The sequence below is a fragment of the Corvus kubaryi genome, unplaced genomic scaffold, assembly GCF_017639235.1.
Source record: "Corvus kubaryi isolate FWS band 111438036 unplaced genomic scaffold, C.kubaryi_AGA036_p1.0 134, whole genome shotgun sequence".
Lineage (NCBI taxonomy): Eukaryota > Metazoa > Chordata > Aves > Passeriformes > Corvidae > Corvus > Corvus kubaryi.
This window is the reverse complement of record NW_024580668.1, coordinates 8975222-8991205: the sequence shown is the minus strand read 5'-3', so window position 1 is coordinate 8991205 and position 15984 is coordinate 8975222. Positions and strand designations below refer to the sequence as shown.

Sequence of the window (15984 nt, the reverse complement as noted above, 5' to 3'; positions counted from 1 at the left end):
CGCGCACGGCTCACCCCGCACCGCGCACCGAGCCCGGGCACCGCGCACCGCGCACGGCTCACCCCGCACCGCGCACCGAGCCCGGGCACCGCGCACCGCGCACGGCTCACCCCGCACCGCGCACCGAGCCCGGGCACCGCGCAGCGCCTCCTGCCCGTCCCGGGCTCCGGCTCCTGCGGGCTCCGGCTCGCGTTCACCGGAGGCTGGCTCCGGTGTGCTCCGAGCCCTCCCTGCCTGGCAGCCCCGGGCAGCGCTGGCAGTGCCCGGCTGCAGGTGAGCCCTAGCGAGGCCACGGTTCATCCTCGTGACAGTGACAGCAGTAACAGCCCCCTTTCTCGAAGCTGCCCCTGGATGCTCCCAGGCCGGAGGAGTTTCCCATGCCTACACTCTCTTGGCCTGCCCTCCCAAAAGCAGGGGCCTTTGAGGCTGTGTGGCTGTCCCAAAGTACCCTGTGGTACCATCCCTGCGCGGGCAGCCCTCGCTCCTGCTGCTCTGCACAGTTCTGGGCCGCTTCACGCCCATGGCACTGAGGAACACTGTTACCGGTGTTACCTGTGTAATATATTTGTGTTACCTGTGTAATCTATCTGTGTTATCTGCGTTATCTATCTGTGTTAACTGTGTTATCTGTGTTGTCTGTGTTATCTATCTGTGCTGTGTCACCAGTGTTATCTATCTGTGTTATCTGTGTTATCTATCCGTGTTAACTGTGTTATTTGTCTGTGTTAGCTGTGTTACCTGTCTGCGTTATCTGTGTTATCTGTCTGCGTTATCTGTGTCATCCGTTTCCCAGCTGGTTACCAGAGCAGAGAGTCTGGCCTGTCGTGTCCAGTGCTGTTTTAAGAAGGCAGAAAGGAAAAAAAACAGATTCAGTGTTTCTGCCGCCTTCTTTGGCACATTGGTGAGAGACTGCAGGCACAGGGGATGTGGGGCCTGTCCACCCTGTGCTGGTGTGGGGGGCAGTGAGCTCAGCCTCTCTGCACTGATGTGCTGTGGACAGCCCAGGTCAGCCCCAAGGAGCAGGGAAATTAGCTGTGGTAGGAGGCAGAGCCCACAAACTGAAGACCCTGTTTCTCTTTGCTGGTTTCCATAGCTTTTACATAACGCCTATACTTCACTTTTAAAAATAGAAAGATACTTCTGAGTTGTGTGTTGCAGGAGATAGTATCTCTTTCAGGAAAATAAACTCTTCTTCTTTTGGCTGAGAATAAAACACAGAAGTGAAAAAAAACAACATCCCTCTTCATCCATCTTGCTTCTCTCTCTGGAGAGGACAAGATGCCTTGAGATTTAATTGCAGCAATGAAGGTTTGAACTGGGCATAAGAAAAACTTTTGACCCATGAAGATAGTGAAACACTGGAACAGACTTCTGGGGGAGATTGTGGCACCCCATCACTTGAAGAGTTTAAAAATAAGATAAGCAGATGTCTGGGTGTCTGCTGAAAATGCTCTGGGTACAGTGGGTGCTCTGCTGAAGGAGGAGATGACTCAATGCTCTCCTAGAGCCCCTTCCATCACTGCCCTCAGCATTTCCATGGCCAGCCCAAGGGACGCAGTGGCCTTGCCTACTGTAATTGTGAACTCTTTTTCACCCTGGCCACTTGCCACTTCCCTCCTCCTTGCTGAGCCTCCGTGCCAGCACCATTAGTGAAAGTTGTTATTGAAGAAAAAATAGACTCCGGCATCCATCAGGAGCAGCACAAGCTGTCGGTTTGCTGCTCAGCATCGCAGTGCTTGCAGCCTCCTAAATCATGTGGCAGAGCCTCCGCTGGAGGAATGTGTCTGGTTTGTGTTCTCCGTGGTGTGCTTCCAGCCCTGCTAACGAGGCCTGGGATGCTGCCAAACCTCCGACCCCAAAGATGCGTGGGGGCCTCCTGCTCGAGAAGATGCACTTCACCTGGTGCTGGTAATTTTTTCCACTGGTCAGCAATGACATCCCACCTTGGTGACAGGAGCCAGAGCTGCTAACTGAGCTTCTGTTGGTTCCATTAGAGAGGAAGGAAATCTTTCGATGATTGCATCTCTGGGTGCCTGTCACACATCTTTTAGGAGGCGTTCTGGGGCCTCCAGTGCCTTGCAGATCAAATTCTGGGGTCCTGGAGTGATATTTGGAGGGTTAAGCTGATGCTGTAGCCTGTTATTGAAAGCAAACTGCTCTATGCAGATGTTGGACCAACATGCCATGGTAGGTTCCAGCATGGAAAACCCTGGGAGATGCTCTCCACCGTGGGTGAAAATAGGCACAAGGTGCTTGCCCAGTTTCCTTTAGGAGCAGCATCAATCTCAGCTGATCATGAACTAAATCCTGCACAGTTTTTTTCCAAACCCTTGTTGGTGATGAGAGCCAGCAGAGCTCGGGCAGAGATGGTACAGCACAGCCTTCCCAAGGTGCTGCCTACACAGGGAAGGGTCTTTGGGTAGCATCTCCCCCTCCCTGGGGCTGGGCACACTGGGAACAGGGGGAACATCTCTGCTGCCACAGTATGAGCACCTCTCAGTGCTCCCTTCTGCTAGCCCTATTCTCTTTGGGGCTTGCACTGGGCTGACCTTGGCTGGCTCCAAGGTCTTCTCCTGATGCTAGAAGAAATCCTTACTTTGCAGTGTCTTGGGACACAGGTCTTCCCTCAGCATAGCCTTTCCCTGCTGCACTGGGAGTTACAGAGATTGGGATGTCACTGGGTTCTCCTTTTGGGGCTTGCTTTGACCCCATGCAGGTCAGAGGCCCCTGTGGAATAAATGCTGCTCAGCAGGAAAAAGGATAGCAGGATCCATCTCCTAATGAGAACCCTCCCCCAGTAACAAACCAGGACTGTGTTTGGAGTGGGAATGGAGGCTTCAAAATTCAGGCTGGACTCAGCCTGCTCTGCCTCTCACTGCTCACACACTGCTTTTTTCTGCCTGCAGTGATCACAGGGCATGAGTGACACCAAACTGTGTCAGATGGCTGGTGTGGAGGGCCATCCTGTCCCGTTCCTCCTGAGGCACAGGGAAGTTTCACACTTTCCTGCTGGGAAGCCGTAAGTTCAACCTTTGTGTTTCCCCGAACTTCACTCTGCTTGAGGAAGGTCAAGCTGGAGCCGTGGGTTCAGGGCAGGCAACATAATGTACTTTATCATTGATTTTCAGTGAGAAGTTACATTATGAGATTAAATGTCTCATTTTTATTGCATGGGGAGGCAAAGAAAAAGCAGGAGCTCTGAAAATAAAACGTAAATCCAAATGCTGTGTTTGTATGGGGAGGTGCTTGTGACTGGGGGAAAATGTGCCTTTTTTCCAGTCCTTTGGAGGTGAACTTTGAGAAGCTGCTTCCTCTGAGGTTGGTAAACAAAGTCAAACCTCATCTGTGTTTAAACCAGTGCCTAATTAATGTGTCTAATTGGCCCACATCTACTAATTCCAGGCTGGCAGGGAGTTTATTAAAAAGCTTTTCTAGTTCTAATGGATTGAAATAAGCAAAGCTGCTTAGCAGTCTCAGACAAAAAGCACTAAACAGGGACCAGTTGTGTGGGTCTGCTTGAGTCAATCCCACATCCCATCAGGTGTCAGCTCCTTTCCTGGTTTCAGCTGCAAGGTGTTCCAGCTCCCTGAGGGCTTTGGGACCATCCTGATGTACTCTGCTTCTTTTGGTTGTTTTTAAACACCAAACTGATGTTTTTGTTTGCCTTAGTAAAAGCATCAGCTATTCTAGCTTTAATGCCATTTAATACTTAGATTATAGATAGCCTGGCAAAGCCACAGGGTATTTCTAAAGTAACAGATTAGTTAATTTCTAGAAAGCATTAGGTATTGGGGTATGAATAACCAGCTGCAGCTGCCCAGATGATGTCCTTAAAACCACAGCAGACTCCAGGCACTGCTAGGCTGCCCCCAGCCAGGTAGCACTGTGAGCTGGGCACAGGGAGTGATCCCTCCTGTCTGTGTGAAGGGCTGTGGCAATGCCTTCCTCTGCAGACACAGCATCCCTGATTGGATCCCGGCTGGATGTGTTTGCTTCTGTCCCAAGACTCCACAAATCATCCTGTAAAACATCCTCCTGCACGCCAGAGCTGCCTCGGATCTGTCCTTTGGCCATGCTCAGAGCTCCTGCAGGCTCAGGAACCTCAAGGCTTTCTCTCGGCTCGGAGAATTCCCACTGCCTCCCTCCTGGGCTCTTTGTAGCTCAGATGGCTGCAGGCAGTTTGCTCTGCATTGTGATCTGGAAGCTCAGCAAGGGAACTGATGAAGCATTGGATATGAACTGGTTGTAAACGCAGATTGCCTCTGCACAGTCTCCAATGGATGTGACTTCCAGGTTTCCAACTCCAGAGCAGGTGGACACAGTTCCATGTATGACTCTTCAACCACCTTGCCCAGTACCAGCCATGCTAAACCTCACCATGCCACCCCCTAAAACCCCAGAGCTCATCAGGAAGCCTTTCCCAACTACCCTTCCTACCCAAAATGGGTCCTATGAGGGGACACACAGCCCCATCCTCCCAGCCCAGCAGCCTGATCTGCCAGTGGTTGTACACAAAGCAGACCTGGGCTGGAAATGCTGACAGTGGTCTTGACAGTTTATGGTCACAAACTCTATTTTCAGCCTAATAAGTTTTTTATATGCTTGGAAAGCTGTCAGCTGAACATCAGCCAGGCACAAAGTACCTGCCATAAAGCGCCTGGACCACAACCAAACAGGAGAGGTGCTGCTCTGCTTTAGCAAGTTCTTGGTCTTGGACGCTTTAGTGGGTTCATTTATTTTGTTTGAGGATCTTGGCTTTAATTATAAAATAATAAGATAAAATCATAATGCCTCTACTTAAAAGCTTGTGGGAATATTTGCAGAGAGCCTGTTAAAGCTGTCAGCCAGCTTGGATTGGGTTTTGGAGGTGGGAGGCTCTGTGGTGCTGCTGCTGGTGCCAGGGTGGACTGGTTTCTGCCAGGAGACCCTGGATCCTAGTGATGAAGGAGAGAGACTTTGGGAGTGTGTCTGGAGAAGGGTCCCACTCTGGGCAAGGTGAATCTGGAGACGAGCTGCCACAACCACCACCACAGACTCAGCACAGGAATGTGGCCCCAGGGCCTGATCCCAGGTGGCAGCATCACGATGCTATAAATTACTGTCCTGCATCACAGTCTGTGGGACTGCCAGGAAGGTCAGGGGTGGTGGGTACAAAGGCTCTGGGAAGGAATTACAAGTATGTGAGGCTCTTTCAGAGGCTTCCCCGGTGACAGCTTCGCCCCTGTCCTACGAGGCAGCCCACGCCATGGTACCACTGCACTGCAGGGATTGGAAAGGTCCTGAACAGCTGCAGGGATCCTGTGGGACGCCCCAGGGGGAGGGATGGGCTCTGCCATGCTGTTTGCTGTCTGCCAGGCGGTGAGCACCGGGTGGCCTCAGTGCCAAAGGCGTCTGCCCGCACGGTGGGTGCGTTAACCGGGTCCCCCGGATCCCATGGCACCTCCCTCCCCAAGGTGCCCCCCACCGTGGGCTGGTGGGGCAGGAGGCAGTGCCTGTGCCTGCCTGGATGTGTTTCAGGGAGGAACGGAGGTGGGTCGTGCCCCATGGGCGAGCTGAGCCCCGCTCCGGGTGGGACAGGGCCGTGGGGCAGCCGGGCCGGTCACTGCCGCAGTCCCGTCTGCGGCCCCCGCGCTCCGCTCCCGAGCAGACGGTTTACAGCAAATGGCTCCTTTCGATGCTAAAAATAACCCGCTAGGAAGCAAATCGGCCCCAGGACTTCAACTGGAGTAAAGTGCATTTATTAGTAAAACTCAAGAAGTCCTTTCCTGTTTTCCTCTGAAAAACCGGTGCTGAGAGGTTGATTGAGCTTCCCAGCCAGGCACCGACTTATTTTGGTGCAGGGTTTGATTCCTCCAAGGTTCATTTTTCTTCCCCTGCCAGCAATGCTCCGTGGCTGGTCCCACACTCCACTGGCCAGAATGGCTCTGGGTTTGCGGCCACAAGCGATTTCCCAGCCAAGGGAGCTGTAAATGCCCTGTGAAAATGTTCCTGCTGCCCATGCCTGAGAGCACAGCAGGTTCCCAGTGGGGAATGAACGGAACAAAATGAAATATTTGTTTTCTCTTGCAGTGTAAGCACCGTATTAGGGACTTATTTCTTCCTCCACCTTAAACCTGCAGATTTTACTAAGTCTTGTTTATATACAAAGGGTTTCCGGTTGGTTCTCTCCAGGCTCTTCTCTGGAAGGACTAATTGGGGAGATAAGACACATCCTCTCCGAATTGCAAATGCAAAAATGTCCCTGTGTTTGCCTGGCCCAGCTGCTTGTCCCCTGCTCCCGCCCTGGCCCTTTCTTTCCAGCCATGCTCAGGAGCTGTGTGGTGTCCCTGGGACACAACAAATGGTGCCACAGGAATCACAGCTGTTCCAGGCATTGGGACGCCAAATCTGCCATGAATCAGTTAGAGGGAATTAAATTAACAGTAGGCTTTTTTGGAGGCAGGCAGACCACCTGAGGTAAATGGAACAATAAACCAGAGGCTTCTCTGTGTTCTGAAATATTTAACTGACTTTTGGGTCCCGTTTGAGAGTCTCTTGAGGTGGGAGCTGAGGTGCTGAGCAGTGACAGGAGGTGATGCTCTGGGTATCCCCTGGGCATCTCCACACAGGATCAGGCACAGACTCAGAGCATGGCCATTTTGGGGTTTCTGGCTTGTGACCCACATGTGAACAGCCCCCTTTATGGAGGCAGATAAGAACTCCCCCCAGGCTGGGACTGGTACATGCTGGTGTGGCTGCAAGTCCAGCACTCATCCCCGTGCTGTGCCTTTGGGAGAGGATGTGTCCCGTACTCCCAGGCTGAGTCTGCTGTTTATCCATGGGCCACCCTCTGCTCCTCCATGCCCCGCTGGAAAGGAAAATAATATTTCAGCTCGCTCACTGTGCCCCTTGTGCAGCTGGTGTCTGCCCTGGGGCACCCTGCCTGAGCTTGTCCCACATCCCAGCTCAGTGCAGTGGGATAGTGGCTACAGGGCTGGTTCTGTTGTTTCAGCTTTGCACACAGAAAAATTCTTTCCTCCAACAGCCCTGAGGAAGATGCAGCATCTCATGATGGGTATTGCAGACCTGCTGGGCTCTTGGACAGCCCCAGGCTCCTGGATGAGTTGCATCCCAAGGGAACTGCATCCCCATCTCCTCTAGGCTCTCAGCATGGCACTGTGTGACCAGCACTATGTGTTTTCAAAGGGGGATTTTTGCCTTCAAACCAAGTAACACTTCATTCAGTGAGAAGGGATCTTGGCATCCCCACCAGTGAACCTACCCCTGAGCTCTCCTCCATGCCAGCAGCTTCCCATTGCCATGGGACTGTCTCCCCACTGCCTGGCCTGGAGACACAGAGGTGCCGCAGGGTGGGCTCTGCTGGTAAGACCAGACTGGGAGCTGTGGTGGGTTTGGCACACTTTTGGTGTTCCTTACTCTCCCACAAGTCAAGCCATTGTTGAAAGAACACATGACTCTTTAAAATGTATTCTAGATCAGCAAAAGGGAGCAATACCTCTGCATCCGAGCAAAGGCTGCCAGGACAGAGTTAATCTGTCTCCTGTCCTTGGATGTCCTCAGCACAGCATGGAAGCAGCCTCTCCAAGGAGGAGTTGTGGTGCCTCTGGGAAGCCTGGGAGCTCTCTGATGCTTCTTAGGGTAAACTTTTTGCCCATAGGCCCAAACAAGCAGAAGAATTTCACTCTGGCTGGGCTGTGTGTTGGCACGAAGGGCTCTTCAGGGAGCCAGACTGGACCTGAATGTCTCCTGTTCATGACAGAGTGGAGGTGTTGGGCAAAATTCAAATGATATCTTCCTCCCAGGGTGCTGAGGAGGCAGCACCAGGCCGCGGTGCACTGAGCAGCTCCCGGGGCTTTCTCACTGCGCTGCTCCTGTGCTGGCGATCCGGGGCAAGGAGGGCTTGCTGCGGGGGGATATTTAGAGGAATGGGGTAAAAAATGGCACAACTCTTTTAAGCCCGGAGGGCTCGGCGAGTCCTCCAGAACAAATCTGTGCCCGCAGGGTGCAGCCGCAGTCGCTCTGTAGCGCACATACAAATGCGCGTCGGGGCTGGGAGCGGCGCAGCGCCGCGGCCGGGAGCTGGCCGAGCCTTCCTCGGCTCACACGCTCCCCAGGTCCCACGCTGCACGGCATCACCTATTTATAACTGCATGCGCTGCAGGAGTAGTATTAGACTGATGGCTTCACACAGGCACGCTAAGTGTTGTTCTATTTGTGTCACTTGCTCTTCTGCACAAGCTGTTGGTCTCTCGGATGCCAGAACGCCCCACGTAGTATAGACGAAGACTCAGATTTTTCTCTTTTATTACAATTTTCACCAACAGCACCCCAGTGGCAGGTTTATTTACCATTTTTCCCAGTTCACCTGGATAATTGCATCTACTCTTCCCTCCCAGTCTGATCAATATCCTTGGTAAATAGGATAACCTGTCAGGTCTGTTGTCACTGCAGCCAAAGGTACTTTAGCAATGAAATTGTTTTGCTGAATAAATAAATGCCTCTCACAGAATCTGAGGATGCTGTGACCTTTCGTTAGTGACCTGAGTGACTCATCCCTTTTTGTGTGCACACTGCAGCCTCCCACCACGCTGCAAAAGATGCTCCACAAAGTCCTAGTGTTGGGTGCCTGGAGCAATGGGGAGCCAAGGCCTGCGGGAGCCTCCTGCTCTCACTGCTTCTCCTCCAGCTTCACACATGGTCTTCACACCTCGCCTGGGCCTGAGGGCCCTCATGTTATGGCCATGGGGTCCCCAACAGGGACCTGTGCACCATCTCAGTCCCACAGTGATGTCCCCGGCACCCCCAGCCCTTGGGTGCAGCAGCTCCGGCTCTCCTGGGCTGTGGAAGTCTCTGACACAAAGGCACGACCCCATGTTCTCAGCACAGGGCAGCCAACCCACACTCATTTAGCAATCAGGGCTCCACTGGCCATACCAACACCCCTGAACTGAGTCAGAGCCAGATTTTAGCTAACGTGGGCAAAATGGAATAAAGAATTAATCAGAGTTGAGTTCTGTGCATTTAGATGTTGCTGATAGCAATATTTTCCTCTTGTAGAGTGTTTTGCATGCCAAGAAAAACAGTTCTGCATTCTGGAGGAAGAAAGTGGTTGTACATCTGTGCATCTGTATGTGTGCCTGTTATTTCTGCCTGACTGGCTTCCCTGGGCTGTCAGCTCAAAAGTTCTCTGTAACATAACAAATCTTGACTGTGTTTGCAACATACCCTCAACCAAGAGTGGTTTATTTAATGAAGCAAGAAATGCTGCCAAATTTCCAGGCTTGATTCTGATCCCATTAGTGTCAGGAGGAGAATTTCCACCATGTTTGATTTATTGGTCGGCTCTAATCTGGGTAAAGGAGTTAAAAATCTGCTTTTGCAGACGAGATCATTGCTCCATGCTGCTGTACCAGAGAGGCTGTGGGAAAAGCAGAGTGCAGGTGGGATTCCTCTCACCTGCTTTTAGACATCTTCAAAGTCTGGCAACAGAAAGCCAAGTGAGGGAAAGAGGAATACTCAGCTCATCATAAGCCAGGAGCCCAAAAGGGGTGATGATTCAGGAGGTAACCATGGCACAGCTTCTCCAGTGCCACTGGCCCCCTCCTGCCAGCAGCATATGCTTGTGTGTGGCCCTGCCAATTCCTGGCAGAGTGCTGGGAGAAGGGGAGGGGGGATGATGACAGCTCCCCCTCCTTTCCTGCCCATTTACCCACTCCCAAAATTTCTTCCTGTGCCACAAGTGGGAACTGGGACAGACTGGGAGCTACCCATGCTGGTTGCTCCAGGGACAGTCCCACACTCTGGTCCCATCCCAGGGGATAAAGAGCCCTGGGAGGTTTTGAGGGGTGAGCAGTGCCCACACATTTTGAGCAGGATCCCTGCAGTGACCACACACCTCCATGTCCTGCAGAGAGCAGTGGCTGCTCATTGGGAGGGAAGGAGCCTCCCTGGCAGTGAGGAAGGAGAGATGGAGGAGGGAAGGCTGGAGGAAGGAGGGCTGTTTTGTTGCCCCACCACCAGCTGTGAAGAGGCTCATGTGCCAGTGGCTGAGCCTTAATTATACACACACACCTAATAAAGGGAAAGAGCTCATTCTCCCCAGTTCACAGTGGGAAGCAGCGCTGTCTGAGAATCAAGGGGAGTGCAAAGCTGTAGATTAACAAAAGAATTAAAAATTCCACCCCAAATATCTGAGATGTCAGCCCAACACACAGATCCTTACTGGCTTTTGCCGATTTGACAGATACAGGACACAGAAAAATGTGCAGATTTATGTCTGCAACTGTCCCTGGGGCTCAGAGATGCTTCTCAGGACACAGATCTTTAAATCATTGTTAACAGTGATGGGAGGGGGCACTGGAGAAGACAAGAAGACGTATCTGGGCACAAAGATGCAGGGGGTGAGAGCAGAGTTTGCTGGCACCTCCTACGCAGTGCTTTCTCCCTAGCATGCGGTGATGCTTTACTTCAATCAATCATGCCCAAAGTGGGTGCAGTGACAGGGTGTCACAGCTCCCATGGGCTGCAGGAGCCAAAGCTGGTTCTGTGGGGAGCTGTAGCATCTTAGATAGGATCCATGTGTGAAGATGGAAGAGCTGGACAGCTTTCAGAGGCATGGGTGTTTTTTGAGGAAAGGAGGAGAAGAGTTCAGAGCTCTGGAGAAGCCCAGATCTGGAGCATGTGTGCAAGGAGAAGGGACCAGATGTGACCCTAATGTCTCAACCTTCCTACTACAGAGAGAGATCTCATTGGTGAATTTAAGCTTTATCTTCAGGTTTCCTCTGGCTGAGGTGGGAGCTGGATGTTGCTGGACCCCTGACCGGCGCTGAGCAGACTCTTCAGTGTGTGCCTGTCAAAGATCACTCTTCACTGGCTGCAGTCTCCCAGCACTTCCCTGTCTGCAGAACACTGGGAAGATCATCACCACTCCCTGAGCAGGCAGGCCCCTGCTCCAACCCACAGGCCAGCTGGCTCCCAGGTTCCCATAAAGCTTTAAAAGAAGGCAGACAACTCACAACTGAAAGCATGAGGTGTTTATTTGCACTTCAGATATATTAACAGCGCTGAAAGCCAAGCGTGCTCCCTCCGCTGCCCAGCTAAGGTGGGTCTGTGCAAGGAACAGCTGACAGAGACAAATGTCAGGAAAAGAGCACAATGTCCGTCCCTGGGCCAGTGCTTTCCAAGAAAGGGCTGATTTTAACTCACAGGCCACTTCCTTCAGCTGGGCTGCAAAAGCTGCTGTTGCTGCGAATCACATTACTGAATTGAAATGTTCGAGCTGTTTGTGTGGGTAACACAAAGATCAAAAACCAAAATACTGCTTGGGAGTCTGCTCAAAGCAGAGATCTGTCACCCCTGGTGATGACAGACAGCTGCCCTCATCATCACATCCTGCTTTCACAAGCCTTCAAGCCAGTGCTGTTTCTCTTTTACTTTTTGCACATCTAATTTAACAAGTCATATCAAATGCCCTCGCAAGGATGGATGCAAGATGCAAGCACCCACCTGAAGATTTGCAAACTCTCTTGGCATTTGCCCCCCAAAAGCAGGAGTTCGGGCTACTGCAGTCATTCACCTTCCAAAATAAAACCCCAACCATTAGCCTCCAAAAACTTTACAATGCCCATTTGTTAGTTCTGCTAAGTGCTCTTCCAAAAGAGAGGGAGTAATGCCAAAAATGTCTTTTCCTTCTGCAGAGGAGGTGGGCAATAGAGGATCCCACACGTCTTGAAACAGCTCAGTCACCCAGGAACTGGCACAGCTTAGTCATGTACTTAAAACCTGATTTTTTAATGAAAATTTCCATTGCCAAAGCACTTCCCCCCTGCAAAAATTCACCCTCTTAGCTGTCCTGCAATGCAGGATCTCTCCTTAGGTGAAAGATGCCTCAAACCCATGTGCACTAGGGTAGAGAGAATGCAGTGGAGGGACAAGGGGTCAGTCCCTCCCATCTCTCAGTCACAGAGGAGCTGGGAAGCAAGGGGATGTTAACCAGCTCAGACTGCTGCATGAGAGGCTGGAGGGAAATACTTTGTACTGGAGCAAACCTGATGTTCACCTCTTTCCATCTCCAGGCATACTGTAGGCAAAATGGTTGGGTTGGGCAGCTTTGCTTGTAAAGTCTGGTCCCAGTTTTCTCTCTGATGCTGGCAGTCCTGTCTATCCCTTGTGTGGATGGAGCCCGTGATGCTGCTGTCACCAGCTCTGCAAAGCAGGTGCCAAGGCGGGGGGCTGCACCCAGGGAAGGGCCAAGCACAAGCTGGCATGGCAGAAGCAGGGGTATCAGGTACTTCAGAGCTCGTCAGAAGCCTCCCCCTTACAAAGAATGGTGCTCCTCTTCTTCTCAGATGCCTGGTAAGAGGTTTTGCTCTGGAAGGGTGGCCTCAGACACCATCTGGCGCTTTGGTGGATGGTTCTCATTCGTGACCTCCAGTCTTTGCTAGTAATCACGTAGAGCAGGGGGTTGAGGGCACTGTTGAGGCTGGCCAGGCCCCGAGTCACCTGGTAGGAAATGTAGACATCCTTTAGAGCCTGTGTGCAGGACCCTTGCAGTTTCCAGCGACGAAACAACAAGTTGAGGTTCCTGAAGATGTGGTAGGGGAGGAAGCAGATGGAAAAGAGAACCATCACGAGAATCACCAGTCCGATGCTCTTCCTCCTGAGGCTGGGGTCCACGCTGTCATTCCTGCAGAGCACAAACACCACGTGGCAGTAGCACCCGATGATGATGAGGAACGGGATGATGAACCCAGTCACGGTGACAGCAAAGGTGTAGGGCAGGTAAACATCCAGGTGCTCATCTCCTGTCGTGTCGTGGCAGTGCATCCCGCTGTGATCCATCTTGCTGAAGGCAAGATCAGGAGCTATCTGGGCAATGACCCACACCCAGACCACCACGCTGAGCCACACCGAAGAGGCTGCACCCTGGCACCTGCCCCGTGCCTTCAGCGGGTGCACGATGCCCAGGTAGCGGTGGATGCTGATGCAGGTGAGGAAGCCGATGCTGGCGTAGAGGTTGAGGTGGAAGAGGCTGCGGGTGAGGCGGCACCAGGCCTGCCCGAAGAGCCACCTTCTGCCTCGCAGGTAGTAGCTGACGAGGAAGGGCAGTGTGCTGACGTAGAGCAGGTCAGCCAGCCCCAGGTTGCCCACCAGCAGGCTGAGGGGCTGGCGGGCGGTCTCCCGGGGCCCTGTGAAGAGGTGCCACAGCCCCAGCCCGTTCCCCAGCAGCCCCAGGGGGATCACGGTCAGGTACACGGAGGGCAGGAAGCGCTGGGCGAAGGCGGAATCCACGGGGCAAGGAGCCCCACTGCCATTGCCGGGCCACGTGGAGACAGCCTCCGTAGCCATGGGGCGCCGCGGCGGCCCTGCCCGGGGTGGCAGCGGGTGGCGGCCGGTGGCAGTGCCCGGAGGCGCCGGTGCCAGCCTCTGGCACGGGCTGCGGCTCCCCTCACCTCTCCGCTCCTGCTGAGCCCGGCCTGGGACTGCAGGGCGCTGGACTTTCCCCCGGGGCACGGGGAGGATGTGCCGAAGGCAGCCCCGGCGGGGCGGCTTCCGCCACTCCCTCGGCGCCTCCCCCCAGCCCACTCGGGACACCCTGAGCCGGGCACCGGGGACACGCAGCCCCTCGGCTATTTTGGGTGCTGGGACTGCCTGGAGGGAGCAGGAGGCAGGGAGGGGCGGAGGGGCTCTGCCGCGGAGCGGCTGGGAGATGTCTGAGGAGCGGAGCCAAAGCTTTCAGCCCGTTTCGGTTCTGTCCCGCTTGCGGTGAGGGGAAACCTTCCAGTTTTCCAGACCTGGAAGCCTGCACCCCATGAGCCGCCCTCACTGCTACTCCTGACAGCCCTTCTCCTGGCTCCAACGCCTAGAAATACCGGGAGCAGAGGTAAGGAGACTGGCAGTGTTCCATGGGGCTCGTGCTGCCATCCCCGGTGCCGCAGGCAGTGCCAGCAGGCGGAGATGTGCCAGGCTGCCTGGCCCCAGCACAGGCAAAGCGAGCCCTGCTCAAGAGCTGCCCCCTCCCTACAGCTGCTCCTGCTGCCTACTTCTCTCTCCCTCCCCAAACACAAAAACCCTCTCCCCCTTCCTCCTTCGAGCGGTTCAGATCCGTGCAGGGAGGACGTGAGAGGGGCTACCCCCTTCCTTTTCTGTCACAGGGACCGTGAGGCAGAAGACACTCAGATACTGTGAAATTGGGGCAAGAGCTAAAACCAGCGACCCCAAAGCAGACCTCGAGGAAGGGCAGCCCCGACTGCATTGCTGAGCAGCTGCTGCAGCATAAACGGGGCCAGAAATCGCTTGCATCTGCAGTCGCGGGAGTTAACAGTGAAGCAATCAGCAGGGAGAATGTTTACCCTGATAAGCCATAGGAAAACGACCTTGGGAAAACGACTTGAGATGAAAGGCAAAGCTCTGGAAGGGCCACGGCCGCCTGCTTTCCGGGAATTGAATCCGGGCAGGAGATGGGAGGAGGAGGAGGCTGATATCTCAGCAGCCAGTGTGGAGGAGGAGGAGGAGGGAGGGTGAGTCCTGCCCAGCCATCCCGACCGCACATCCTTGGGAGCAGCTGAACATCTCCGCTGGACCACGCTCAGGCACGGCAGTTCGGGGACACGGTGGGGAAGCCCAGGATGCCAATGGAGCGGCGGTAGCCGCATGTTGAGAGTACCAGTGTGTTTGTTGACTTCAAAAAGTGCTTGCTAGAGCGGATAAGCGATGGGGAAACGTTGTGTGTTATTTCCTGCCTTTGTAATAAAACCTCACCACTATGGGTGTGCCGGAGAGGTGAAGTGTAGGTGTTTCCATGTGGTGAGGATATGGCTTTTCTGAAGTTTGCAGAGGCTCTGGTGGGTTTGTGCTCCTGGAGTGACAACAGCAGAGGAGGAGGTCCATGGGGGTGCACTGCTTAGGGAAGTGATTCTCCATCCTGCCCTGCTTCTGTCCCCTTCACCTCTGTGCACTTAAGCTGCTCCTGCAGCTGGCCTTGGGGTAGCACTTGCAGAGCAACTTTATGGAGGTGTGGAAAGGCAGGGAGAGGAGAGGAACAGACTCGGAGCAGTTCCCTTTGTCCCAGAGCATCAGCCTTTGGGGAAACTGAGGCAGAGACAGCAGCTGGCTGGGAGGACTTCTGTGATCATGGGAAGGGTCGTGAGCTGCTCCCAGCAATGAAGGCAAAGCTTTTCCTGTCCCCAGAATGAAAGCTTGGAGCTGGTGCCTCCTGCCAGGGAAAGAGAGGAGCACTGCCCATGAATGGCTGCAGCCCCGTGCCCTCCACATCTCCTGCTCCCTGGACCCGTTGGAGGCACAATCACAGAGCTTTTCTCTTGTGTGTTTTAGGTGTTCACTTGACCCACGGTTTCACTCGCGGTACAGGTGCTACTGCCAGCTCTGCCCAAACATTCTGCATGAGGACGCTCCCCTCTGGCTCCTGGCTCTGGCAGGGAACAGCAGTTCTGATGCCAGGATGAGCACACAGGGCCAAGACAGCTCCTGCAAACACATAACCTGAATCATGTGTTTCCAGGAAAAATAAAAAAACCATTTGATCTACTTTATTTTTTTTTCAATTGAGCACTGCATTCCTGTGCTCAGTTTCTGAAAATGTTTTGCTTTAATAAGGGCCTCATCCAGCCCTCTCTCACCCAACTCCATGCATTTAAAAATCGTCCATCATGAGAATGGCTTGGAAAAGACATTCTGATGGCATGCTGTTTACTCATCCAGCAGGACAGTCTTCCCTCAGCTGCTGCGTGTGCTTGCACAGAAATGAGCTGTGATCTGCTGCTCATCACTGGCTCAGGAGTGTGGTTGGCAGATCTCACGCTGTGTGCAGATGTGGCCTTGTGCCTTGAGGACAGGAGTGAATTTTCTTTTGGTTTGGGGATTTTTATCTTTACACGTTACCTGTGGATGGGGTGGAATATTTCTCTGTTGCTCCACATGAGCAGGCAAAGCCAGGACCCTGCGTCAGAGCCTCAAATAACCATG

At 53.5% G+C, this 15984-nt stretch overlaps 1 protein-coding gene across 1 annotated transcript; it reads right to left on the bottom strand.

The window, feature by feature from the left end:
* Nucleotides 1-11018: 11018 nt before the first annotated feature.
* On the bottom strand, nucleotides 11019-13989 carry LOC121674981 (P2Y purinoceptor 1-like). Its single transcript, XM_042049897.1, has one exon. The coding sequence runs from the start codon at nucleotides 13345-13347 to the stop codon at nucleotides 12292-12294; it is 1056 nt and encodes a 351-aa protein (XP_041905831.1). The 5' UTR covers nucleotides 13348-13989; the 3' UTR covers nucleotides 11019-12291.
* Between the last annotated feature and the right edge of the window lie 1995 nt (nucleotides 13990-15984).